Source organism: Varanus komodoensis, unplaced genomic scaffold (genome assembly GCF_004798865.1).
Source record: "Varanus komodoensis strain SLA01 unplaced genomic scaffold, ASM479886v1 scaffold18_3, whole genome shotgun sequence".
NCBI lineage: Eukaryota > Metazoa > Chordata > Lepidosauria > Squamata > Varanidae > Varanus > Varanus komodoensis.
The window spans coordinates 2,452,783-2,480,696 of record NW_025335549.1 but is presented as its reverse complement, the minus strand read 5'-3'; the positions used below and the strand labels follow the sequence as shown (position 1 = coordinate 2,480,696).

Here is a 27,914-nt window from a genome sequence, read left to right as displayed (position 1 = left end):
TATATCCTTCCTTTTTCCTACAAAGGGCTCAAGGCAGCTTACACCATTCTCCTCCTCCATCTTACCCCCTACCCTGTGAGGCAGGTTGGGCTGAGAGTCTGTGACTGGCCCAAAGTCACCCAGTTGGCTCCATGGCCAAGCGGGGACTAGAACCCAGATCGCCTGAGTCCCAGTCCCATGCTCTTAACTACTGCACCAAACTGGTCTCCAGTGCAGACGAAGAAAACTGTGCATACTTGAAGCAACTCATTTGTCAAATTAAAAGCAGTAAAAGTCACAAGAAGATGAGAATGAATGACAGTAAGCACGGGGTGAACCGGAGGGCACTGTTTAAAATAAAAAAGCTACAAACGCTAAGATTGTTTTTTTTTGGGGGGGGGCATTATATCAAGAATCAAGCAAGTAGTTCTGTATACATAGGACTGCAATCTGGTGACCTCTGGAAGGATGTCTCAGGTGTCACAGGACTGGCAGGAGGGGCTGCCAGAGTTGCACTCGAAGGGGCTTATCCAATGCTGGATTCCCATTTCTAGCCCCCATAGGAACCTCCACCTCCCTTACACCTTCCAACCTTGAAAGAAGTAAAAAGGGTCCCATCCACCTCCTAGTCTCCAACTGGGGCACAGAACAGGGGGCCACCTGTTAGCCTGAACTGAGTTAAATAATTTTCCCCAACTGCTTGCAGTGTGCACGTGGAGGCATAATTGTCTGTCTGTCTGTCTGTCTGTCTGACTGTCTGGATAGTTATATATTGCCTTGTTTTGGGCAGTTTATTTTTCTGCAGAGGCAGAAAAAGGGGCTGTCATCTTCGCCTTGACCAGGGAATGATCTGCCCAAGCCAGTTCAACCCTGCGCTCCTATTCCGAACAACAAGGAAGAGCACGGCTCCCACTCCGCTCTGCCCTGCCAGCATGAGCCTGATGTCCAAGTACTTTAAATCAAAAAGTTGGGCTGTGTCATCTGAGAAGCATTTTGAACATCAACCACAAGTACCTCCCTCACCGTTGTAAGTGAGCCACTTTTGAAATCAAGTGGACTTTCAAGCAGTTTGCAATACAGCAACTGGGGACCTGCAGCCGTATCCCTCTCGCAAGAAGGCATCAAAATCTTTGTGTGTATATAAATTAGCTCTTTGATCATGGCCCATGCTAATAAAACCTTTAACGGAATATTAATTCTGAATAATATTATTGCCTGTAGGTTTAATGTGCATTGCCTAAAAAACAGTCAGAAGATTTTTGGACTATGAAGAGCTCTGTCCCGTTCCTGAGCTCAATTACTATCCTTCCCACAAAGAGCAAAATTGCAGTTCAGCAACTGTTTGAATGTACAGCCCATGTTTCCAAAAAAGAATAAAGACTCCTTTACATTCCAAGACCTAACCTAGGAATGTTCCTTGCTTCCTTTTCATTCCATGCAGCCTCCCTTCAATAAGAGAGCTGGGCTAGCTACTCAGCTCTCACATTTGAGATAAAACCACAGCACAACTATGCACAGCAACAATTCAGTGTTTATTTATGAACCGTACTTACTGGAACTCTGCCTTTCGCCCTAAATGCTGCTACTCTAGAGAGGTCATCATCTTTTACGCTAGTTGGCACAACCAGAATGGCAGGATAAGTGTCACAAAATTCATATGTGCTGTTAATTTTGGATATTTTCCAACTCTCATTGGGTAGACCCTGCATAAAAGCAAAGCATTTTAAAAGAAATATTTAACACACTTGGTTTTAGACTGCCCAAATAACTGCACACAACAGTTTTATGCTAGTTTTCTTTTGTATAGAAGCTTCTAAAAGTTACACCAACTCAATCTTTGCCCTAAATGAATGAGAAGATATGAAGTTCAGAGCATGACAGGGTCAAAAGCTTCATTGACTATATTATTTGTAACCAGAGAGTCATCAGCAAGCAACTCAAGGCAAGTTTAAATACAATCCTGACCTGCATAGTTGTTATGTGAAAGGATATATCCCAATGTGCAGTTTTTCCTTTCCTACCAAGTCTATTCAACTGCAAACCATGATTTTATTTAAAGTTTTGTGCACCGCTTTGCATCTAAATAGATTCCGCAGCACTGAACAATACAAAGGATAAAACACATAAAAATAAATTGATGGGATAAAAACAGGGTATCTGCAAAACCCCAGTTGGTAAAACATGGAAGCCTTCCTTGAAATGAAGATACTTTTGGCAGGCACTGAAAACAACAGGGTGCTGAAGTCTGCCTGATCTCAACAGGGAGTTCATTCCACAGAAATAGAGCCACAGCACTGAGGGAGAGATGAGTAAGAAATCCAGAAAGACCCCTTGGACTCAGCCTCTCGGATCCCAGTTCGCCAGCCCTGCACTAGCACTGACTCACTGTGTGGAGCTGAGCCAGCAGGTGGGCTTCCATTGTTAAGACAGGCCATGCTTTGGTTATTTGAAAAAGCAAGGACAATCAGGAATTGTATGCAAAGTGGGTGACTAGCACAAACCAGCAAAGCGGCCAGCAATTTGTATAAATCACTCCGCGGCGCCTTGCGTGCTCCTTTGCACAAAATGCAAAGAATATCATGATTTGCTGCACTTGAGCAAATTGTTCAAATTTTTAACCATTTTTTAAAAGTGCACAAATTGCAGTCCATCTTGGAGAAAGACATTCACAGAAAATAACTGAACCTGGCAGGGGTCCAGCATACTCACATATGCCTTATTTGCAGAAGGCGCTCTCTCTCTCTCTCTCTCTCTTTTGGGGTGGGGGTCCATTTGGGCCACTGAGCCACATGGAATCACCAGCTGCATGCCCTCTGAGGACTTCAGTGATCAGACAGGTTGGTAATCCCTCCACCATCACCACCACATACACACCCCCTGCAATCAGTGGGGTGGGAAGCATGGTGGCCTGCCACAGATATAAACTGCTGGCAGTAGGTGAAATAGCTGTAAGTCAGGGAGATGGCTAAAGAGCAGGGCTCTAACAGCTTGCTCAGTAAAGAACAGTTTTGTTCCACCTCCTCCCAAGTCTGAAAATTTCTCTATGCATGCATGCATTAACTTATTTAGATGTGGCCTTTTAGAACACAGTCCCTACGAGGGAGGGAGGGACCTAGCTATCTATCTGTGGTATTTCTCTACTGCTCCACTTCCAAACAGATCCTGGAATGGTGAAGAATATAAGGCAAGAACAACTAAAAGGATGAAAACAATTCATTTAAAACAGCAAGACTATGGCCCATCGGGGAAAAAGGCTTCCTGGAATGAGCAGGCACAAAAAAGAGGGAGAAAAAAACAGCACAGTGTTGGTGCCTATCTGATGTCGCAAGGCAGAGAATTCCACAGAAATGGGGCCATCACACTGAAGGCTCTGCTGCTGCTGGACTCCAGCCAAGTCGTGGGGCCAGGAGGAGCCACTAAGAGAATGGCCTCTGATGCCACCAGTTGACTGGGCTGATTGGTAAGGAAGGAACCATTCTCTCAGGTGGTCCCCTGTTTTTCAGGACTCTGAACGGACCTACTACTAAAACCTTGAACCTGCTCGAGTAGTGAATTGTAGCCAGTGCAAGTTCTTCAGCGAAGGATCTGCATGCTGGAAAATGACAACATTGGAGCTGCTGGACTCTGCTAACTGCCAGCTTTTGGAGCAGCTTTAAGGGCAGTTCCACACTGAAGATGTTGCAGCAACCCAGTCATGAGTTTACCAGCACCTGTATCGCTGTGGCCAAGCTATCCCTATCCAGAAGAGGCCATAGCTAGACAGCCATTCAACAGTGATAGATCTAGGAGTATCCCCGGACTGTGAACCTAATCTTTCAGGGGGAACACAACCCCATCCTAAAAAGGCAATAAACCTAACTTTTGGACTCAGGAACCACTCGCCCACAGGAATTCCATCTTGCCAGGATTCAAATGCATCTAAGAACGAAAATCTACAAGACAATTAAACTAAAATATAGTACAATCCAGTCATCATCTATTAGAACTCCTAATATGCCTGTGGATATTCAGGAAAAATGATGGGTAAAGCAAGGTATTTTTAAAAAATGAAAACTTTCATTACCTACCTGTCTCTTATACTCTGCCATTGGATCATAAACTTTCCAGCCATTAACAGGAAATTTTTCTTTATAGCTGAATGCAAAGAATGGCTGAACATGGTGAAACAAAAACATACAATCAGGTTCGGGATGGCAGTTTAGGTAATTTAATACCCTGAAAGGCAGGGTAAAAAAAAATCTATTAATTTCATCTACTCTATCGAGATAACTCAAGTATGAATACTATAGATGTTTTGTATAAGAAGACTCAATAGGCTATATCTACAATCTTCCCTCCCCTTCTTTGGCATTTTAAAAAAGAAAGCATTGTAAGTGTTTAATACTTACCAGTCGATGAGAAATAGGAAATGCTCGTGTAATGAGGTTTTGAAAAATCTCTAGTCTTTGTTCTTCCTGTTTATAAGCAAACCGCAAGTTTCTCATATCCTGTCAAGAGATATTTTAAGTTTTGGTGTGTAAAATTAAACGTAACAGTAGTTGAAATGAATAATACTGGCTACTTGTATGAAAAATGCCCATGTCTTAATTCATGTGTATCCAAAGAGTAATAAAAAATTGTTCTAAGTTTCAGTGACTGGGCCTGTATCATATATGAACAAATTGTACCATTACACTCATAATGAGGTGTACCAAACCATGGTCATCTCTCACAGAAAACAAGAGTTCACACCATGCAGGACTGCCTCACACACTCATTAATTCATTAAAAGAGAAAAATGTGTTTTCAGAATGTATGTATGAACAGCAGGGCAAGTGTACATTCTCCACAGGCATCCCCTCTATCCAGGCCCTGTCCAAACTCGGTAAATTGTCCTTTCTCGCTCATGAGTTAGAATACTTTGAAACTTTCCACAGCATGACAGTACCTCTGCCACAATGAATGGACTAGTTCAACCCCTCCATGTCAAAGGCATCATACGAGGATTCCAGAATCAATTAAAGTACTCAGAAAGTAATGGACCAAAATTGAAAGGGATACCTTGCAAACTATTTCTAAACCGCAAGAGTTGTCTCCGTGGCTTTGAACTCCAATCTTTTCAACCCTGTTTATCACTCCCAAAGGAACATCAAGAACAAAATGCGGATCCTGAAATTGGAAGGAAAAGTAAACATCCTGTTCCTTTATTACAGCTATGAGTAAACAGTGCCCTACACTCCGTACAAGATAAAATCATACGATTAGGATAGGATATGTAAAGCTGCCTCAGTGTCTTCAGTTATACTTGGATGCCACTGTCTAAAAATAACATACAGGAAAGGCTTCAACTGAAAAGTGTGCAGTGCACAACAGAGGACACTATGTGGAAATAGACTTACCCTTTCCACATTCTTGAAATACATCTTGAAATCCGTCACTGTCAGAGTACCACTGATGGCTCCAAGAAATGGACAGATGTACATGACATCTTTAGCTGGAAAAAAATAAGACATTCCTGTTACTATCCTCTTCTAACCTTTACTTTATTATATATGTATGCACATCGACCAAATATTTTATGCAAGGCATTTCTGCCACTTCTAAATGCTCCTTTGCATTTGGAACAAAATGATTTTGCAAAGCAATTTATTCCACCATTGTTACTGTTGCTTTAAATGCCTATTACTTCATAGCCCATCACTTCAAATGAAGGTATTTTCATAATGAAAAATTATAAAGGCCAGCGAATTACAGTCTAGAATCAATTATATAGTACTTGGTGAGCATAACAAAATAAAAAGGAAGGCCTTCCCATTTCAGTGAGACTTACGCCTAGGTACCTGTGTATAACGGCAGACTTAATTAGTTTCCTTCTAATGGCTTCCACAGTTGCTCTGGATTCCAAAGGCAACAGCAGAACTGGGATAGTGAAAGAGACTTTATTGAAATAGCAGGGAACAAGAAATGACTAAAATTACGGACAAATATGAAACCACCATGATCCAGCGAACAGCGAGTTCGAGCCTTTGCTGGGTGGGAGAACTCCATCTATGGCCATAAAGTCATGAGAACGGAAACAACATCTGACAATCTCATCCACTTGAAAGCAGGGCTTAAGGATATGAAGTCAGTGCTGCATGCCCAGTTTATGCCTCCCAACAGTGGCAATTTTGCAGCAGTTCCCAAAGCTCCATGGATTGATTGTAAGGAAGAACGCACGCTGCAGGCAAGCAAGCAGACCTCCAATCTGGCTTTCCCCTGTCGCTGCCTATTTAATAAATAATTTCCATTTTCATGACAATGAAAGGGGCAGAACGAGAAGAGCTTTGCAGCCCTGATACCAATTCATGAGAGTGACTTTTGAATAAAACATGACACAACAATCTCATCCGGCAATACTGAAGGTTACAGCGAAAGGCCGTCTGACTCAAACCTTCATTAAGTCCTTCTCACTCTTCCAAGCAGTGAGCCATTCGAGGGGATGCTATAGGGCTTCGCTTCCTTTGGATAAGTGTACCACTAGACATGATAGTGTGGCAGACATACGTGCTTTATTTTCAAGCCTCTTGCCTCACAATCCACAGAGAAATCTAACAGGTTGGGGGCTGCAGCAACCAGCACAGTAAAGCTAATATTCCAGACTAAGATTTTTTAGCTAGCCTTTTTTTTAACCAGCCCACATCTCCACGCTGGCGGCAGAGAGGCCTCTTGGAAGGAATCTCAGAATCCTATGCCTCTGTGGACACGAAAAAACCACGAATTCCCAGCATTTCCCAGCCACAGTAGGCTAGGAAAAAAGGAAGAAAGCTGGTTCATTGTTTGTGTGAACCTCTTTACAATACAGACAGCAGCTCCTGAAAGACGAAAGAAGAGGTAGCAAAATGGCCGAGAGCAACTGCCCGGATCCCACCCAGCTACCAAATTTCACAGCTCTCTCCTCCTGCCAGCCTCACAACGCACAATCCTCTGACTGGTTTCCCCACTGCCCGTGCATGTCCCTGCAGAGTGCAGGCAGGCAAGCAGGCGCTTCCTTCCGGACATCTCCATAAGCACCAGCCATCCCCTTCACAGGACACTCCTCTGGTAAGACGTTGATGCCTCCTGCTCATGGAAGCTGCTGATTCCAAAGTCTGGCCAAGAGACAGGTGCCTCTCGCAGGTAAGCTGCCCATTTACAAACAGCAAGTATTTACAGATAGCACGCCCAGTCTGAGCTGGAGAACCTGTATCAGACTGGTACTCGCGGACAACAGGCCAACACTAACGTAGAGCTGCTGCTCTGCTTTTGGTTTCTGTGCTCTCCATACTCTGCCAGGTAAGGTGCTTTCGACTCCTGTCCCCCACTGGTCCCCCAACAGCAACAGGGGCTCCTTTCTTCTCCCTCCTTTCTCTTGAGGACTTGGCACATTGCTGGGAGAAGCTCTGTCCTGAACCCACGGACACTTTCACTTCCCAAACCTGCCCCTGAACCCAGCCTCAGGCATTCACAAGAGACAAAGGCAGGTGCAGCTGAGGGCCCCCACTTGGTGTGGACCTGCCCCTTCTGCTGATAAGAAAAGTTGCTACTTTAAAAAAAAAATCAGGAGGCTTAGTGTGCCTTGGTGGGCAGCAGAGAAGTCCAGAAGCGTGCAGGCATCATGCTGCCTATCCCCACATGAAACCCTCCACCTGCCTGGGCAGAGTCGTTTTGCATCACCTGGCACACCTGTGAAATATCCAGGAGTTTAGGGGAGCAACCTGTTTCCTGTGGAGGGTCATGTTATCCCAAGGGGTACTCTGTTGGGGACAGTGGATCAGGTGGGGGCAGGCCAGAGGCGAAAGAGGCTGCAGCACCCCTTTTCCCATTCTGTGCTTCCCCCACCCCCTGCCACACCTTTCCCTCTTTTTCACCCAGTTAGAGCTGGGGAAGGGGCCGATCACAGGTACCAGGGTATGGACTGATGATTTCTAAATGACTGCATGAAATGAAGCCAAGGGCCAGAGGTGATCCACAACAAAGCATGCTGAAAATACAGCTCTATCCAATTTTCCTATTCCCTCAACTATTACCATATAGTACAGTACACCTCTTGCACAGATTCGCCTAATACTTTGCACTTTAAGTATTTAAACACTAAGCAGATTGGACCCCAAACAGCTAAAAGACAGCCTTCTCCCACAATAACATGTTTACCGATTAAAGTCTCAGAAGTCCTTCTCCAAATGCCCCGTGCCTTCCCAGGTTGGGCAGTTGGCAACTGGAGAGGGAACCTTTTCATTGGTGGTTTCCTGAAATATCAAAATGCCCTCCCAGATAAGTTCTGTTAAGCATCTTCTCTGTTGGGTTTCAAGTACCAAGCAAAGACTCCCTTGTTCTCACTCACCTTTAATGGCCGTGAATGGCTTATCTCCACTTCTAATCTTAACTATTGGTTTTAAGTTTTATGTGTATTGTTCTTTGTACTATGTTTTACTTTAATGTTTTTACTGCATGGCATCTTGGGACTAGTTTGCAAAATGCAGGGGAAAAAACATTTCAAAGAAAATAAACAATTTCAATAGTGCTTTGCACGTTCAGAACAAATTACACATACCATCACGGCAATCTTTGCAACACTGTTCTAAGAATGGCCGGCCATTGTTGCTTGCAGATGGGAACGAAACTGAAAGATTCATCGCCATGTCTATTGATTTTGTGCCTCAAGTGAGATTTTAAACTGGGGACTTCTAACTCAAAACCACAGTGCTAGCCTCTATCCTTGCATAGAACCACTAACAACAGAGTAATTGGAAAACATATTTGATGCTAAATGTTTTGGTTTCCACCTTCCTTCAAAGTGGCATGGTGAAACACATTGCAACTTCGCACCAATTATATTCTGAAACGTTCAGCTGTCTGTCTCTGTCTGTCTGTCACTTATCTATCAATCACATTTTAGGCAAAGACTGGCTGCATTCATAAGCAGATTCAGAGCTTAGTTGCTGCTTTCCTCCTGCGACCTCTCTCCGGCCCCCACAGTCTGCCTGTCTCTTTCTCTCTCAAAAATAGACCAATGTTCAAACCCACATGATCAGAACCACGAAGTGACAGCTTTCCAGAAACCCAGGCTTGTTAGCACTTGACTGTTTCCAACTCTTAACCTCCTTAGCGTTGTAAGTGCCAGCCATTTGGCATTACATGAGTCAGCCTCAGAGTCTCCTCTGTGGACTGAAATTAGCTACTTTCTGTTTAGTGCAAATCATACTTTGTTGTTGCATCCAAACAAGCTATAGGTTTGCACCTGCCATCCAAAGGAGGATGGCGACTGCCATCAAAATGCAGTTTACCATTCTGGTTCAGAGGATGAATGCAAACCATTGTGGGAATAGCACCAGGTGCTGAATTGCTTTAAATGGAAAGCAGTTTATTTTAAACTAGGGCTTACTCCCTAGCAACAATGATACATGCTCTGGTAACTTCCCACTTGGATTCCCACAATGCGCTCTATGTGGGGCTGCCGTTGAAAACTGTCCGGATACTTCAGCTGGTACAGAACAGAACTGCCAGGCTGCTGATGGGGACCGGCCGTTACTCTCACATTACGCCGGTCCTCTACCAGCTCCACTGGCTTCCAGTTGAAGTCCAGGCCCAATTCAAGGTGCTGGTTTTGACCTATAAAGCCCTGATTGGCTTGGGACCAGGATACCTGAAGGAACGTCTCCTTCCTCACATGCCCTCACGCCCCTTAAGATCTGTGGGAGAAGTCCTGCTCCGGGAACCCTCTCTAAGAGAGGTAAAAGGTCATCAACTCGGAGTATGGCTTTCTCTGCTGTGGTGCCCAGACTCTGGAATGTACTTCCCAGAAAGGTACACCTGGCACTGAGCTTATGCTCTTTTCGGTGCCAGGTCAAAACCTTTTTTATTTAAATGGTATTTTAAAATCAACAACTTTTAACATTCAGTTGCTCTTGGTTTTTTTGTGATTTACTGTTTTGTCTTATATATTATTCTGTTTTAATTTATTTATTAGAAATTGATGTGGTTTTAGTTGTTCTTTTAAACATTGTACGCCGTCCTGAGAGTTTTATATAATAGGACAGCATATAAACGTTTTCAATAAATAAATATTAAATACTTTAATGGTACATCTAAGCACATATGGGAAGTAGAAAACATGTGATCCTGAGGCTTGGCGAGTAGGTTTCTTCAACCAACCTGGTTTTCTCCAGATATTTTGGATAATAATTTGCAGCATTCCTGACTACTGTCCAGGCCATCTGGGGATGGTCAGTGTCCAGGTCCAAAGCACCTGCATTTCACCTGGCTGGTTGAGAGGGATGGGAATATTTTGTGTCAACCAGCCCACAGAAACTCCCCAAATACTTCCTCAAAGGGAGCACCGGGGCGGGGGCCGGGGGTGAGGGAAGGAATGCAAGAAGAGTCACAGAGGCGCTCTATTTCAAAGGCCTCTGATATTATCACAATGAAAAGGGGAAAACAATGATTTTGAAGCTACACCGTAAGCATATACTTAGCACATCAACCTCCTAGCTTACTGACTGCTGTGCTAATTTGTAATTAAAATTCTTCTCAGATTAGCTAGCTTTTTGTGTTCCACATCTCCTGCAGACCACTCTGGTTTAAGGGATTAAGGATCCAGGATAAATTATCATACTCAAGTAAAAAAATCTGGAATATATAAAACCAAATGAATAACTTTCGTTTTATGTTTGGCCACAAACAATGATGTTATCTCAGTCACTTAATACTCCACTTACCAATAGCTTTGATGGATTCTCCAGGAAAAAGGGGAGCCTCTTCCATCTGGGCGAGTTTGTTTCCATCCCTTAGTGCCTGGCAGAGAGCCAAAGTTAGAAGTCAATCTAACATTCCATCTGCGGTGCTCCAATACACAACTACAAGGTGCTTCTGCTAGAAGGTTACTGAAGCAAGACAAGCGACAGCTCTATCCACTCAAAGTAGAATGCTTCAACTCTATGCTAGGGCAGGTGTGGACACACACTTAACTGCGGTTAAGGAGATCCGGAAAGGGACAGGCAACCACGATCTTCTTTCTCTCTCTTGGATACAAATTCCCCCCATCTCTCTCAACTGTGGTTAAGCAGTTCATCAGCAGTGACGGAACAGTTAACCAGGTTTTACTTAGGAAGCATCCAAGAAAAGTTTGGGATTCTGCATAAGAATGAATCCTGGTAAAGCCTCAAGCTTACTTAATCAGGCTGAAAATGAAGCACGTGGTAGAATTTAAGATGGGAGGGAGGAATGAGTTTCTAAAAGGGGAGAGGTAGGGAAGATACGGCCCTGTAGCCTGCCCTTGATCTCTTAACCATGGTTAGGAGTCTGTCTGCTCACATTCTGTGCAGTGTTAGTAATGTACCTTTATGTAAAAACACAGAGATTTGTAAAACATGAATTAGTAGCAAAGCTTTTTCACAAAGATGAACTATCCCAGTTAGCACATACAAAAGGTAAGCAAAACTTCTTCATATACATAAACAGAAGGGTAGTTTTGCACACAGCCTCCAGACCATATTTAGGTGTCATACTTAAAAAAAATGATACCATAATATACTCTGCAAACTGCACATAAACCAAGGAAGAAAGTTTGGTTTTGCACTTAAGCTGCTTAGTGACAGATTACAGACCACACACACAGGGGCTTGTTGTGGGCTATTTCAAGCAGATCATGGACTTTGTGGGGTTCTTTAACCCTCCCATAACCCATGCTCACTGGGTGTGCATGACACAACTGTCCCCGAGCAGGGCTCGCACGTGTAAAATGGCAGACGTACACATGCCACAACCTCACCACAATTCAACTAACCTGCTGAGGGCTGTCCTGTCATGCAACCCACCCCAGTATTTCAAGTTTGATTTTCCTGACATATATAACATAAAATGCTTTTTAATGTATACTGTCAATCTATTTGATCCACAGAAAAATAATTCACTCCCTCATTTAAATATTTTCTCATTAAGAAAATAACTGAGCTCATTCAGGACGAACTTGCTGTCGGCCATTAAGGAGAGAGCTTATGAAGTCTCTAGCTTATTTTGATGGCATTAGGTTAAGATTACAGAAGGTCAAGCTATTTCCTCCAAAGAGCTTGTAATTTACCTCTGTTCCTGTGTATATTGCTCATGGCCCAACCAGATACAAACAGCAGGCCATCCATGGGAAGAAACATGGCGGAAATATCAGCATGCCATTCATTCTCTGAAGGTATTCAGGGAAGTTTGTTCTAGTGGGGAAACTCCTACCCACCTAAAAGATTTCAACCATTCCCAAACATGTTTCAAGTTTGTTAGATAATGTTAGAGAACATTAAAGGGTGATGCACTTCCCTCATGTAAGATGTTCAAGAATTTGCAGGTGTAAAAAGCAGTATTTTTACCCAGGTCAGATTCCAAAGAATATCTGGCTGGAAAATTTGTCAGCAAGCCAGTAAATGAACATGTATGAAGTCACACACGTACTATAACCACCCAGAGTAGGGGCTGAGTATAGGTTGTTGCTGAACTGGGGGTTGCTGTCTCATGAGAAATAAACCTAATAAACCACAGTTTGCTAATCATGAAGTACCACAGTAAGAACACATGATTGGTGGTCAGTAATGAACGTGGGTTGCTTGTGATCAACAAACCATGGCTTGTTAGCTTGGCTGGGGTTATACAACAGAAACTATGATCCAATAACAACCCACAACACATACACCTGGTTGGTGTGCCATGTGAACCATTTCTTCGAGTGTGTGGATTAGGGCAGACTGAAGATACTGTTCAGTGCTCTTGTCTTAACCACTATTCACCTAGGGCTTCATTTGTCGTGTTTTGTTTCATTTTGTTTTCCCAGGGCTTTTAGGTCAATCAGACAAATTCACAATTAGATGGTGGCTGGATGATATAAGTGAGCTTGTAGGAGTGGTGGGCAGAAAATGGTTCTCCAAATGTTTTGCGCTTACTGCTGAGAGGAATTGCTAACTAAAACGTTTTTTAGTTTTGGTGCCCATTCCTTCTGAATTTTATGATTACACTTTATGATTAGTCTTTTGTGACTAATACTGAAATGGCCATCGGTGGCAAACAATAAATTTGACTCACAACTCAGGGCAGAGCAGAAACTGCCAACAGAACCCATAGAACTGATCTAGCTTCCAGCAACCCACCCAAATATCAGTTAAGGAACAGTAATCCATTTGCCCAAAGTTTAGCTCAAGGAAAACGGAAGTGTTGCCAAAGTGTAAGAAATGGCAATCCCGCACCTTCAGCTTCTCATTTGCTCCTGTTTACTATGAAAGAGTGGCAGCTTTGTTCTGTAGGCTGTCCAACAAAGATGGCATCCATTTGTGAGGCAAAACACACTTCTTGCCTCCAGACCCTCTAGACCACTGACTCTCCCCACAAAAAAGAGTTCACCTGTTCCCAAGGAAGAGCCTGAAATGCATCAGAAATTCTGGAGAAGTTAATAACTAACTGACCTGCACCTCTGGGCCATTCTACTTGGCCTTCTGCAATTTATGTTGTGGTCTACTATTTGTATTCCCTCCCACCTTTAAGTATTCCAACACTAATCCCTGCTACAGCTCTTACAGGACAAGTTGATCCATCCTAGAAGCACTGGAGAGTATCTTGCTCACCTTGTTCCAGTTCAATCTTTGCTTAGGACAACAGTCCTTTACCAACACTTGAATATGTTGAAAATGGGCAGGGAAATGGTCCTGTCACTCTAAGAATACTATTAAAGAGTTGCAGAGTGTCTTTCTTAACCCCAGAGGGCATTTCCTTCAGTAAAGTAAGGAAACCCTTGGAATCATAGGTTCAATTCCTAGTTGGAATCTCATAACCATCCCCACAATGCTCCCCCCCACACCATTTCCTCCATTAAACCCAACTTTTGCACATATTGCCCTGCCTGCAGTATTTACAAGAGTGGAAGATTTAGTAAATCAGATTATAAACTGTTTTGTACCAGATAAAGCCACTCTGCGGTAATAAGCAGATCAACTAAATGACTTGATATTTTAGTGGACCCACACACACTAATAGCTTATACTTATGGTTGGGGTATGTCTCAAAAATGTAGGGAGAATGGGGAATCTACAGACTTAAAACATATTTGTGAAAATACAGTGAGGCCTGCTCCAGAGCCAGTATTTGGTGAGAATGTACAATGCTTCTTCATAAAGTCTCAGAGTAAAGTTTGCAACATTTGAAGTTTTGGCATGTACAGACATCTGGTTAATGTAATAAGAAACATTTGCAGATGTCCACCAGAACTTCTGGTCTATTTCTGATTTACAAGTCAGGATTAATACTGGTATCCTGCTCAGTAATGTGCCCCATATGTCTAACTGATGTCAATGGGTCTTGTTTGTATATCTGTGCAATGCTGTCTTACACAGAGTTTGCTGGACTCTTTTAAAGAAATCAGCCAAATTATTGCTTGATATTAATAGATTTACATGTGAAATACTAATATGACATCCAGCATACTATGAGTCATGCTACTTATTCTACTTAATATATCAACTGGTGCAATTAACTTACTGATTCATTGACTGCATATTTAAAATATAGACTTTAATGGTATTTTAATTATGAACACTCTTGAACTAAACACTACTCAGTTCTACTGGTCTTGTTTCTGTTGGATTCAGTCAAAAGAAAGTGTTAGAATCATTCAATGTTGTCAAATATCACCTGTATTAGTAATGTAATATTTTTAATGTTTAAGCAGCCCATTAGTTGGTTAAGTGGTAGCTACCTGGCAGCACCACTAAGAGTACATTTTAAAAACCTACGCATCTGAATTTCCATTGTATTATTTTGTGCTGTTCAGGCCTTGTGGCCAGGATCAAAAGAACTGCACAAGCAGCTCCAACTGCCCAAGGGATATGAATCTTGAGGGTTCTTGAAAAGCACTCTCTGGGCTTCTCTGGCAAACCAGTTTTGAAATCGCCAGTGCTTAAAAAGCAGATGGCTCATCATCTGGCAATGTCCAGATCTTCAGAGAATAGGTGAAGGAAAAAAAGTAGTAGACATAATCCAGCAGTTAGGTATACCTAAGGTACTCCTTAAATCTTGGCCAATGAGTGATTGAGCATTCAGCTCTGGTTTACTCTGAAGCAGGGTACTTAAAAACCATGACTTCCTGCTCAATTCTTCCAGGAGAGGCCAGAAAAGCCATGGCCCATGCTACCATGCTTCTGTGCCAAGTGTGGAGGAAGGGGAGGTCTCCAATCCTCTGCAGTGTAGATGCTGCTAGCCTGAGGAGTCCCAGACCAGTGTGATCACTGGAGAATGCTGGCTGCCTGATGCCATCACACAGCTGCAGTGCCCATGACCATTCATCACCGGTAGGTCAGCCTGGTCTGGTGGCGGAGTGGTCCATAAACAGTGCCCCCATGCACAGGAGTTGCAAACGCCCTGTGGCAGCCTTGTGGGGCATCCACCGAACCAGGCCACCTTCTTATGGATCTTACTCTTCCTTCTGGTGTAACTGGCCAACACTGGGGGAGAAGGGAACCATGTGACCTGGGCTGGCAGATGCCTCCTCACAGATGGGGAGGAGGCCTTGCTTACCATTCCTGTGCTGAAGCCCCTCTGCAGTGGCCTTGAAGGACATGCTATGTATAAGGGGTGGGCACAGGACTGTCTGTATGCAGCAGCTGGAGTGCCTGCATGCACACAAATACTCTGCATTCCAACCACCATACAGAACTACAATCCTGCCCCTTTAGTAATCTCTTCAACTGTTTTAAAAGAACCCAAGAAACGAAAAGTTTGGCAACACTTGTGATTTCCTCCATAGGGGTTATTTGATAGGTGTCTCAAGACTTGGCATGAGAAAAAAACTACTCCAAACTATTCATTGGGTTTAACAAATCACAACTGGTTTTAAATCGTAAATCCAAACAAGAGAGATTTCTAGGAAAGACTGGAAAACACTTTTCAAAGGTTCTCAAAGTTTTAGAGAGGAGATAGCAAAAAATGGAAACTTCACAGCTCCAATACCTACAGTGACATATGAAATTGTTACGGAACAAAAAGATGAGTAAAACTTGCCACCTGATCAACTTCTGCGTCAGAAGGATAGCCATTGTGTCCATCCTGAATCTCCTGAATGCAGCAGTGGGCAAGCAGAAGTAATAGGGAAAAAACATGCACATAACAGGTGAAAGGACAGCATTTTTAAATGAAGAGACAGTAGATACTTTAACATCCAACATGTTCAGTCAGCATTTCCATACCTTGCACAGATTAAGTTGTTTTGACTCCTTGGAGACACAGTTTGCTTTTAAATGGGATAAACTAGAATGCTACACATTCCTATCCCTCCAAGAGCAACTGCAGGTACCCAAGAACACAAAGTATGTACTGTCTTTTTGAAACAAGCAACCTTCAAAACAGCAAAGACAAAATGCAGAGTATAAAGAAGGCCTCATGCTTAAAGTAGAAGAAATGGCAAACAGAGAAACCATGCAATTATCTGGAGATTAAATAGTTACATATTTTCAGGCCTGGTGGAAATATTAAGACAATTTAAAATGTTGCTAAGAGTCTAATGGTCCCATCTGAAGATCTTCCCATTAACACATATTATATATGTTGGTATCAGCGGCTGACTGCAAAACCCTTTGGAATTGGGCTATGACCATGTCTGATAGCTTACCATTTCATTGTGTGAAATACTTTTGTCATGCTGATGGGGTCAAAAAGAAGGCAATTTGCCAAACTACTAACAGGTTCAGCTCTCTGCATTTGCCCCATTTCCATACATATTTAAGTAAGATCCCTCTGAAATCTCAGGAGCAGGGCACAGGGTCACCAAACTTCTGATTTGTACAAAACTAGAACATAAATGGTGAATGGAGGTAATGATCGTTTAAGTGGGCAGTGTTTCATATTTGAACCAAATGCACGCCCTTTCATTTCCTTTGGGTGCTACTGATCTAGAAAAATTATACAATGTCCCAACGACTGGATGCTTTTATATACTCACCAGTGGCAGATACTTATGCTGAAGCTCCACCACACTTCTAAGAGTAATAACGGTGGAATCCTGTGCATGTTTAGAGGAAAGAGAGGCCTACAAGTCCCAGCAAAAGATGTAGACCTTTTTTCCCTCTAAACACGCACAGGATGGCACACGAATACCGTACATGAAGGAGGACCATGCCGTGGTCGGCTGCCAATTTAGTATACCAACATGACTTGAGCCACCTCAAACATGGCTCAGGCGAAGCAATGGAGTACCTTAATAGGCCTATGTTTGGAATGCAGCTGGGTAACTGGAAATTTTAAGCACCGTGTTCAGCTGACTTTAAAAAAAGGCACAAGTCAACTTTTCAGGTTACTAAGATTTCCAAAGTGTTTTATCTTTCATTCATAAAAGAACTGGATGGTGCTTTCAATTAAGTCTTCTCCCCATCACAGACACAGAAGAAAGAAAAGGCACTCGCATCACCCTGGAGAAACAGGTAGAGCCGTCCCAGAAAAAAGCTGAGCTGGAAGGTGTTTGAGCTGATCCAGAGATGAGGAGACAAAGCTAAAGCAATGCAACCTGTAAAAGAACTAGATGCGCTAACACTTCACCATATAAGCATAGGGATCACCATTTTTATCTTGGCCCTTCATTTAAAGATTTGATTGGTATATGCGGTCTTTGTGTGTCGGATGGTAAATGAGCACAGCTTTCTGAGAAAAGGACCCCCCACCCCCCCCCACCCCACCCCACCCCACCCCTGGAAGCAACCTAAGTCGGGACTTACCTCCTGTTTCCTCACATTCTGCTACAGCTACATCGTGCTGGAGGAAAACCACCACCTTGCCAGAGCTTTGCCTCTGGTATTGCATGGTGCTTTGGAAGCATTGCCAAGCCTCAGGCAACATCCAGCAAGGGGAGAGACCAAAGGAAAGGGGACCAATGGTCAGGAACAGTGATTCTACCTCCAGGGCTGCTAGTTCAGAAAGGACACCAGGATTCCCACCGAGTACCATTTGTGGCCCACATTGCTGTGCAAAAGCTACCCTGCCTGTTTACAGGTCTTTCTCCGACATTTTTATTCTGCCTACTAGCTAAAGTTCTCTGGATGGTTTGCAAAACAAAATTTAAACTGGTGAAATACGGTCATATAGTAAAACAAATCATGAAATGCCATACATAAACAGTATCAAAGCAAAGTAAAAACCAGGAGAAAAGCTGGCTGCAGGATAAAGATGCAAAAATGAGAGGTGAGCCAGTAGAGGTTAAGAGTGCTGGGCTGGAGCTAAGGAGATCTGGGTTCTAGTCCCCACACAGCCATGGAGCTCACTGGGTGACTTTGGGCAAGGACTCTCAAAACCAGCCTACCTCACAGGGTTGTTTTTCTGAGGATAACACTGAGTGGAGGAGAATTATGTAAGTCCTCTTGAGTTCCTCAAAAGGAAAAGTGCTGGGATATAATCAGTCAATAAAAATAATAAAAATAGGTGCAATTTCCCATGACTCAGAAGCCTGGGAAAATTAAAAAGTCTAACCAGGAGTAACGGAAGGGACCTGGCTCCGTGGAACAGCACCTGTCTTCCAGCAGAAGTACCCACCTTTGCTCTCCTGCAGCTCCCCTGCATGCCTGAACCCATGTTACGGCCAAGCAGGCTGCTAGTGCTGAGCTAGACCAGTCAATGGCCCAACTCACTTCCACACCGCTTCCTATGATGAGGCTTTCAGGTTGCTGGACAACCGGCCTGGCACTCTCTCGGAGCACCTGCCAAAGGGGCGGCGGGGGGGGGGGGCATTTTCAGCAGGAAAAAGGCGCGCACAGGGCAGCCCAATGCCTAAATTGCCGTACCCTTTCATTTCTTTGCCAGTTTGAAACAGAAAGCAACAGAAAAGGCACGGTTTCATATTGCTGTGGAAAAACAAACAACTTGGCAAAGGAGGCAAGGCAAGGCGTAACTGCTGTACGACACATTTTAGCACTTCCGGGACAAAGATGCAGGTCACTGCAGTGCTATCCAACTTGGATCCCAGCTTTAGAATTTTGCACTAAAAGTCAAGCAATTAAGGCAGTGCTTGCATAAAGCCCATGTTGGCAAGCATGAATTGCAATCTTATTTAAGCAGAATAAACTAAGACTTATGGCTTTTTTTCTTAGACTTCCCCTTTGAATGTCTTTAGCACACCAAACACATTAAGGCTGCTAATATAGCACTCTGTAGCCCAAAACATGTAAGCATCAGTTGAGAGGACCCATTTTGTCAGAATTAGTGTAATAAAACTTAAGTTAGTACCATGCATTTCCAACATAACTTAAATATACTGCGCTCTCACACACTGGCTTTTATTGCTCATGAAAACACTGTAATGTACATAAAACATTTCTATGGCAAACAAGCTGTTGCACCGCATAGCAAGATGGCCCGACTCATTTAAAACGACCATTCATGAAGTACGGAAGAACACTAAGGCACACTGAGGTCTTAACACAGCACAAACACACAAACAGGTAAGAGGCTGAGTTGCTGATAGCCACACTTATTCTTACCCTTATAGTAGGCCTCCTGTACACCTGTTAGTTAAAATACACATATTATCCAACAAGTCATGGAATCAAATCCTAAATTTGGGCAAGAGCACCCATCATCTCATCTTCTGCAGCCCTATGTTTCTAGAAGAACACAAGCCATATTTGTTGGTTTTGCTACAATAGACTAAGGGTCTTGTGGGTCTAAGTTTGAAAAAATCTGACAAAATGGACATTGTTAACAGTGACGTATGCCAGAATAAATGTGTTTCCCTCTGTAAGTGGGTTTAACCAACATGCCACCAACTTGTCATGGGTTATTCAAAATGGTGGCTGCAGACATCCCATGTGCCACAGCCTTAGCATGGGTGGGTCACTGTGATGTACAAACTACCTCTGTGTTCTTTTTCCTAATGGTACTGATGATGTAACTTATCCCAAGATAAAACAAAAGTGATTCTGGAATCCCCAAGGATCTGGTGGTCTTTTCCTTATATTCAACTTGCCTTCACCCCTCTGATTGGCTCCTCGATGGAGCAAACAAGAGAAATTGAGAGGTGCGGAGGTTGCTACAGGTCGCACACATAAGCCCAAAGGGTGGATGATCCTAGCAGAAGACACTGTAATCGTGTAATATCAATGCAGGCCAGCATGACGGTGGCTCAGGCCTGGCTCTCAACCTGGCTGACCTCACAGGGTTGAGGGGGAGGGGAGCATCCTTTGCCCGTTTGCTCCCAAATACCTGGAAGCCACTCAGTGCTGGAATGTAGAGCACCTGCTGCCTTCTAGCCCTCTTTGCAGCTGCTTCTGAAGCCTCATGAAATGACACAGTTCTGGGTTCACTTCCAACGACGGAAAGTTCTTAAGTTAGAGGACTAAAGACTGCTCTGGAGACCTCCTCTGACAAAAAAAGACTCTCCCCACCACAGAAATAACCCAGGAGCACGCCTGAGTTTGTGCCTGAGTGTGCACAGGAGTAAATGGGGAATTGCACTGGGGCCGCAGGGTTTGGGGTTTCGTGACATAACTGCCCAGAACCAACCTGGCCTTTCGGTTCCCCACGCTTGCATCGTGCCTCTCAAGAGCCAACGCTCCAGATCTTTTTCTTCCCCCACCACAGGTAAGCCAGAGTTTAAAACTGTTCACTGTACCTTACCATGTGCAGACAAGAGTCTATGTACTCCTGCAGTGTTCTGCACTGCTTTGGGCAGGTATACCTGCTGTCAGCAATTTGACCACGCACAGGAGGTGTGAGCTCTAAAGTGGCTGAGTGGTCTATTCCCGGCCATCCTGGCTTTAAGATATCCCCCCACCTTTTACACTGTATGGGATGTGCGCCAAAAACAGTCAGATGTTAAAATACAATTGCACTGCTCCTCGGGACTACCTTAAAACTCCTCAGTGCGTTTCATTTAAGATCTAAAAACTCGGACTCTCCAGAGCAAGTACAGCATTACTGAATTTGCCACACTGCTTCACTGAAGGCAGCAAACGTGATCCAGAGAGTGTGGTGTGTTGCTGCCACATATTGCAGGAGTCTGGAGCACAACGTCACTGATTGTGGCTATACAAAGAAACATGGTCCAAGGGGAACCGTTAACTAGACCACGATCAAGCATGCTTGAGAGGGTTCGTCTTCAAGCATAAGCCGAATTTCTCCTATATTCACGGAAATTTAAGGACTGTGCAACTTCTAGTAAGAAGCTAGCACCTTCTGAAAGCAGTATGCTGGTAAAATTACTTGATTTTGCTTTAAATATTGCAAGGTAAAACCTGATTTAACTACTTTGCATGGTGATTGTTATGTTTTGCTTTAATCAAAAAAGCAAAGGAAAAAGTAAAAGGGGTTCCCCCCATAATCAGTAACCTTAAAGACACAGTGAAGAAGGATTTTTAGATTCTTAACAGCACTACCACAATAACTACTGATGTCCAACTACTTTACATGTGCAATATTATTCTTTATTATAATAATACACAATAAATTATTATATTATCATTATTAATAAAGGGTATCCTGATCCTTATCTTACAGGAAACAAAATGAATGTTGTACAGAACACAATCTATTATTCCCCATCTGCTTTTATAACTTCTATTAGGTAAAGACTTGCAGGGCACTGAGTATGTATGTTAAATGGAGAAATAAAAAAGGACTTACCCGGAACTCTCTGGATGCACTGTCTGAGGGAACAGAACCTGAAATCTGACTAGAAATTGTAGCAGCAATAAGTTGCTTACACCATTCAACATGGGATCCTGTGGGACTACAAGAACAGAACATAACAGTTTGTTTAGCAAAAGATACTCATTTGTTTTCTTTGTAGATTCTGCATGACAATCTTCCACATCATGACTGTGAGGATCAGGAACATGCATCATACTTGCGTGTGTCCCCTTTTCCTCTCTGATTGTACACAGATGAATGCCTCAATTTCCTGGTTTCCATTCAAGTGATGTCCAAACAGGGCAAACTATCACCTGGTTTGCATGTAAAAACAGCCTCAAACATGGGCTGTTCAACCCTGGGTTTTTATGTCCGAACACAGGACTATGGATTGTTAAATGGTTTGTTGTTCGGTTCTAAAGTCAGAGTTGTTTTAATTATGTTGCTATGTGTGAACCTGTAACCTTAGTTTGACCATGGGTGGTGGTGGTTAGGCTACGGAGAGAGCGGGGGACAAGTCATAAAAATAAAATGGCTGCTGCACATGCCAGTACAACCACACTGTACAGGCATTTTGGACACAGGGAGGGAATGGTGAGGAAGGGTACTGAACCACCCAGGAATTGAAAACACAACTTGTTCTTTGTGCAGTCATCCAACAGACCAACCCGAGCAAGAACCCATCCTCTGGATTTTCACTTCATAAATATCATGCCTGTAATTTGCATCTGCAAACCATGCTCTCAGGTTACACTTTGAAAATTAGTGCTAACTATAGTTTGCTTGATAGTTGAGATCACAGCAAAACATATGTCAAATCAGTGCCTAGATGAGATAAGAAGTCATCCCACTTCTTTCCAAGCAGTTCTCCAAGTATCTCACTGTTCTTCAACTGACGTGATCGTGTCCGACCGTATTTGAAATTTAACCGTCCTATTTCCTTTCTTTTCCCACTTTGGGCATTCATCATAATCCAGAAAAGGCACCAAGGATTTGGTATGAGAGAGGGATGGATGCATGTGACCCCTGCAGTGCATTCTAAAAGCTCCAAGCCATGGCTTGAAATAACAATGAAACTGAGCCAGTTTGTCTGACTGACAAAAGCCAAAAAGGTTGTTACTAGATATTACAAGAATTCTCGCTGGGATTGGATCTATTTAACAGATAATGATAGTTTATGAAACAAAGGTTTTGTACCAAATATTTAAATATTTATGCCAAAATAGTAAACTTATCTGTCTTTGGCAGGCCTACCAATTTTTAAACAAGAATGGTTATTTTCATTTGCAAATCAAAATAAATATTCCAAGATTATTCCAAGATTCGGAATATAAAATGTATACTTGTTGAAAATATTATGCCAGAGAATTAGCGGCACAACTGGCAAGTCTTTACTACAACTTGGTGCTAAATCTATAATAAATCTAAATGTAACCGCTTGGCGGGAGGATCAGGTTGCGTAATAAAATACAGCAATAAAAGCTGCCCATCCTAAATTAACTGATCCATTAAACTTCGTATCAAAGGGGAGGATCCTGAATTAGGAAGATAACATGCAACAACAAGAAGAGTTATCAGGTAGTCTCTGATTTCTGGCAACCCTCTGCATGGAAGCCCTCCAAAATATCCTGCCCTTGACAGCCCTGCTCAGCTCTTGTCAACTGGAGACGACAGCTTCCTTGATACAATCGATCTCTCTCACTTTTGGACTTCCTCTTCCGCCTGCGTCTTCACCAGTGAGTCTTGCCTTCTCAAGAAGTGCCCAAAGTACAGCTGCTTCAGTCCCACCATTTTTCCTTCCAGGGACCCTTCTGGTTCGATATGATCTAGGACCCACATGTTCATCCACCTGTCAGTCCAGGATATTTGCAAAGCTCTCCTCCAGCACTAATTTTCAAATGCACCATTTTTCCCCGTCTGCTTTCTTCACAGCTTTCACACCTAGACCTAGTGATCAGGAATACAATAGTGTAGTTGATCTTAGCCTTGGTCTCCAGTAAAACGTCCTAACACTTGATGATTTTTCCTAGTTCCTTCAATGCAGCCCTTCCAAGTCTCAGTCTCCTGCGCATTTCTTGGCAGCAGTCTGCCTTTGAATTGATTATTGAGCCAAAGTACGTAAGATCTTTCACAATTTCAGTTTCTTCTGTTGATATTATAGTTCTGTAATTCTTCTGTAATGATGATTTTTAAAATTTCAGTACAGTTCTGTTTTTGCAATTTCTTCTTTCGCTTTCTTCCAAAGTCATTTCAATTCATATGATAACTCCAGCTTATTTTAATAAAAGCTGCCACTAGGTGTTGGAAGGCACAGCAAAAATACAGATACTGTGTATTATAAATAATGTTTAAAAAGGAAAGATGAAAGGCTTAGCTTTCAAAGGCAGACTGGCCAATATCAAACGAAAATTCTTCCTTGAAAGGCTTTGAATAAACATGTTTAATACACGGATGAAGGATGCTAACAATTATACCAGCACAACATGCTAATGTTGTACGGTTTTAATAATGAAGTCCTACATGCTGAAGCAAAAGTTCAGGATCAAAGGAACCAAATTCCTAATTATTTTTGAATGAGGAAAACTTGAATAGTCCAATCCATATGAATTTCAATATGAATTGGCCTTATCTTCACTACCTGGCCTAATCTGGGGAGTAGAACTTAATTTTCTATCATATCTTGTACACTGCATGTTATGACACAGTTCTCAGCATCAGAAAAGAGTAGAGCTGGAAGGGGCCTATAAGGCCATTGTGCCCAATTTCCTGCTCTAGGTTAAAGCATCGCTGACAGATGGCTGTCAGGCTGCTTGAATGTCTCCAGTGTGGGAGAACCCCACAGCCTCCCTAGGTCAGTGGTTCCATGGCCCAACTGCTCAAGCAGTCAGGAAGTTCTTCCTGATGTCCATCCAGAACCTGGCTTCCTGTAACTTGAGCCTATTATTCTGTGTCTTGTGCTTTGGGATGACTGAGAACTGTGAGATTTTGATGCAAAACAAACAAACAAAACCCTATTAAAATCCTAAATGCTATCTTGATAGGAAAAATTTAAAAATACACCTTTAAATATATACTTCATAAACATTTTGAAAAAAAATGTAGAGACTGATGAGTAATTGGAATAGAATGGACTTACAAGTGAACACTTGTAAAAATGGCAAAAACCCCAAATAAATTGATTTGTCCATTCATATTTTTAAATAGACTGTCCCATCTTACTTTAAAATGGGTCTTATCTTCTGACTTGAACTATTGGATGAGAAAAAGAGTCTTCAACAGATGAAGCATTAATTCTTGAAAATCTACAACTGGAAATTCACAAAAAAATAGCTTACAGACCAATATGGTATTTAAGAACAGTAAGTCTCGGAATTTAAACTGGATGACCTACTAAGTATTCTCAAGTGTTAGCAGGAGGCTTTTTCTTGAGGAATGTCTAAACTCTCCAGAAAAACATGAAAGCTATTTCCTGAATCAGCCAGAGAGGTCTGGCATCAAAATCTAAGAAAAGTGCCAGATTCTGGAAGGCGAAATGGGAACTTGAGCCACACTGCAATCAATAACAAACAGTGAAATCTTTAAAGAGATGCAGGAAGAGACAAACAAGATGTTTTCAACAGTATATTATCTATGGAATATGAACTACCCTCACCAGCTTTGCAAATACCCTGGGTGAACAGAAAGATTTGCTAAAGTGGGTCATACAATCAATCAGGTCAGGACTTTCTCCAGAAGCAAAAATGTCAAAACTGAGGCTGTCGTACTTTGGGCACATCATATGAATGCAAGACTCATGGGAGAGGACAATCGTGAACGTCAAAGTCAGAAGAAGAAAGGGAAGACCAAATAAGAGATGGACTGACTCCACAAAGGAAGCCACAGCCTTAAATTTAGAACAGCTAAGCAGGGATGTCATAGATGGGACATTCTAGAGGACTTTCATTCCTAGGGTCACCATAAGTTGGAGATGACTTGCAGGCACACAGCAACAGTGAAAAGAGGAGAAGAGATCTAATCTGATGCTGAGTGTCACGGTAGTTCTGACCTCCACTCACCTGTGAGTGAAATTCACTGGGGGGGTTTTAGCCCAGTCACACACACTCAGTAGGGTGGCCAGCTGCAAATAACACTGGGCCCCTGTACCTCTCGCAGTTGTACAGAAGGGTGATTTTCAGTCATTTGTTCTTCCCTCTTCCACACAACTGTTAAGGATGCAGAAGCCCAAATCTTTTTACAGCTGGCCACCATCTTTCTCAGCCAAATCCAACTCAAAAAGGTATTGTGAGAATAAGAATACTGGGGCCAGAACCATGGAAGCCACCTCGAAGGAAAAGTGGGCTGCAACTGCAATAACAGTTAGTAGAAGAACATATTACGGGAGGGTCAAAAGCACAATTTTAAGTTATGTAAGTCTATCAGCTGGCACCAGTTAACAAGTAAGATTACAGGCATCCTTTAACTCCCGTTTAGGTATGTCCCTTCTACTTTGTTCCTGCATCATCCTAATATTACTTTAAACTCATTTCCGAGTGCTAGTGCTGTGTGTTTTTAATGCTTAAACTGTTTATAACATTTATGAAACAACACCAAAACTAGTATTCAAACTGCTTTTCAGTCATAATTTTTGTCTACTGAATTATTTCAATGATTTGATGACTGCATTATTTCAATAATCATTTCATTACTGAAAAGATTGAAAGCAGCAGGAGAACAATGTAAGCAACTTTGAGTGCCTTAAAAAGGAAAAAAGTGGTATATAAATCAAATAAATAATCTCATAATCTTGTAAGTACCTTGGATGGTTAGTGCTATGCTCCCAACACCGTAACTCTCAAAGGCCACCAAGTAGGTTCATTATGAAAGGCAATGTCTGGGGCATGAGCTCAGTCTGCAATAACTGGGTTTTACCAGTTGGTATCATATGCCATTAATACGTTGATACTCAGTGGCACCTGATACATGCGTTAAGCAAGAGGCCAAGAATTCAAGCACAATGAATTCCCCTCCAGACAAATGAGCAGACTTGCACAAGAGAGACAAAGCAGTCTGTCCTCCCCTTCACCATGTCACACAGTTTCTGTACCTGCTGAGGAAGAAATGCACACTTTCCCCCATGGCCAGGAGAAAGACTGTGTGGGCTGCAAAAGAACACAGTACTCTGTTTCTCTTTTGCTCATCCGCTGTGCTTCTAGCCTGCTTTTTATTACTACTCTGATTTGCCTTTGAATCAAATGCACGATAGCAAACTGTAACCTTTGGGAGCTTAGTAACACACCTGTTGCAAGTCTTAGTAAGCTGTTTGTATTAGTGTGAATGTGGATCTCATATTTGGGACTGTTCTGTGGAACACCAGCCACCTGGCAGAGCAAAACCTTTCTGCAGAGTAATATTACACACAGCACAATCGCATCTGCATATTCTCCTACACAACACACCATTAAACATTGCCTTTTAGCCTTGCCATCATTATAATTAACAACCGGGGCTACATGATGCGCTTTCACAAACATACAGTTGCAGCAGGAAACTGGCCAGCACAGGCCCCATCCGCAACTTTAACGCTTGTACGCCTCTCTCTCTCTCAAATGCACAGGGTAGATATGCATCATGCACACATCCCTCAGAAACTGGGGCATGGAGAGGCAGCACTGAAAGGAAGGGCAGCTGCTCAGGGGCAGCACTTCAACAGGAGGAAGCGCTTCCAGGTGAGCTCAGGCTCACCTACTTTGCCTCTTTGCATCCTAAGCATACTCTCCTAAGTATGCACAGCACATTCACGCGACATGATGGGCCCAGGTGTCCAACAGAGGCATCCCCCATTCATACGGGCACTGCTGAGCCTGCCCGCCTGCCTGACACATCCCCGGGGTGACTAGCAGGGGCGGGGAGCGCAGGTGCCCTCCAGGTGCCGGGGCCTGTCAATCCCATCGCCTCTCATCACTGGCTGTGCCTGATGGGAGCTGCAGTCCCACAACACCTGGCGGGGAAGAGACACGCGTTCCCCCGCCCTGGGCATAACGAAGGCAGGCTCCCAGAAGCGGGGGACGCCGAGCCCCGCCACCCCAGCACCGGGGAGCGGTGTGGGCGGAAGCCTCGGCGGGCGCCGCTCAGGGTGGGCGAAGGGGCCACGCGGCGTGGGGGGCGCCCGGGCGGCTCTCCGGCCCCCGCCCGGCCCTCACCTGTCCAGCGCTTCCACGCTCGGCTGCCGCGACCCGGCGGCGCTCGTCCCGCCACCCGCGCCGGAGCCCGCCGCCGCCGCCGCCGCCGAGGCCAGGCGGGTGGGTCTGCGCAGCGAGCCGGCGCCG

The 27,914-nt window shown here is 43.4% G+C and overlaps 1 protein-coding gene across 7 annotated transcripts in view; it reads right to left on the bottom strand.

Moving 5' to 3' along the window:
- The window catches only part of MTMR1 (myotubularin related protein 1), a 47,521-nt gene extending 19,699 nt beyond the window's left edge, over window positions 1–27,822 (bottom strand). The window contains exons 1-10 of one of the 7 annotated variants that reach the window (XM_044427338.1): window positions 27,789–27,819; window positions 21,604–21,709; window positions 19,464–19,487; window positions 16,006–16,056; window positions 10,695–10,770; window positions 5,358–5,452; window positions 5,020–5,127; window positions 4,368–4,466; window positions 4,047–4,130; window positions 1,533–1,682 (exon numbers count right to left, since the gene is read on the bottom strand). In XM_044427338.1, coding sequence (XP_044283273.1) covers window positions 1,533–1,682; window positions 4,047–4,130; window positions 4,368–4,466; window positions 5,020–5,127; window positions 5,358–5,452; window positions 10,695–10,740 — 582 coding nt within the window. In that variant the 5' untranslated portion in view covers window positions 10,741–10,770; window positions 16,006–16,056; window positions 19,464–19,487; window positions 21,604–21,709; window positions 27,789–27,819. Of the gene's footprint in view, window positions 1–1,532; window positions 1,683–4,046; window positions 4,131–4,367; window positions 4,467–5,019; window positions 5,128–5,357; window positions 5,453–10,694; window positions 13,407–16,005; window positions 16,057–19,463; window positions 19,488–21,603; window positions 23,688–25,332; window positions 25,344–27,788 lie in introns of those variants that run through there. The other 6 variants (XM_044427339.1, XM_044427333.1, XM_044427340.1 and 3 more) reach the window with 6 other exon arrangements.
- Between the last annotated feature and the right edge of the window lie 92 nt (window positions 27,823–27,914).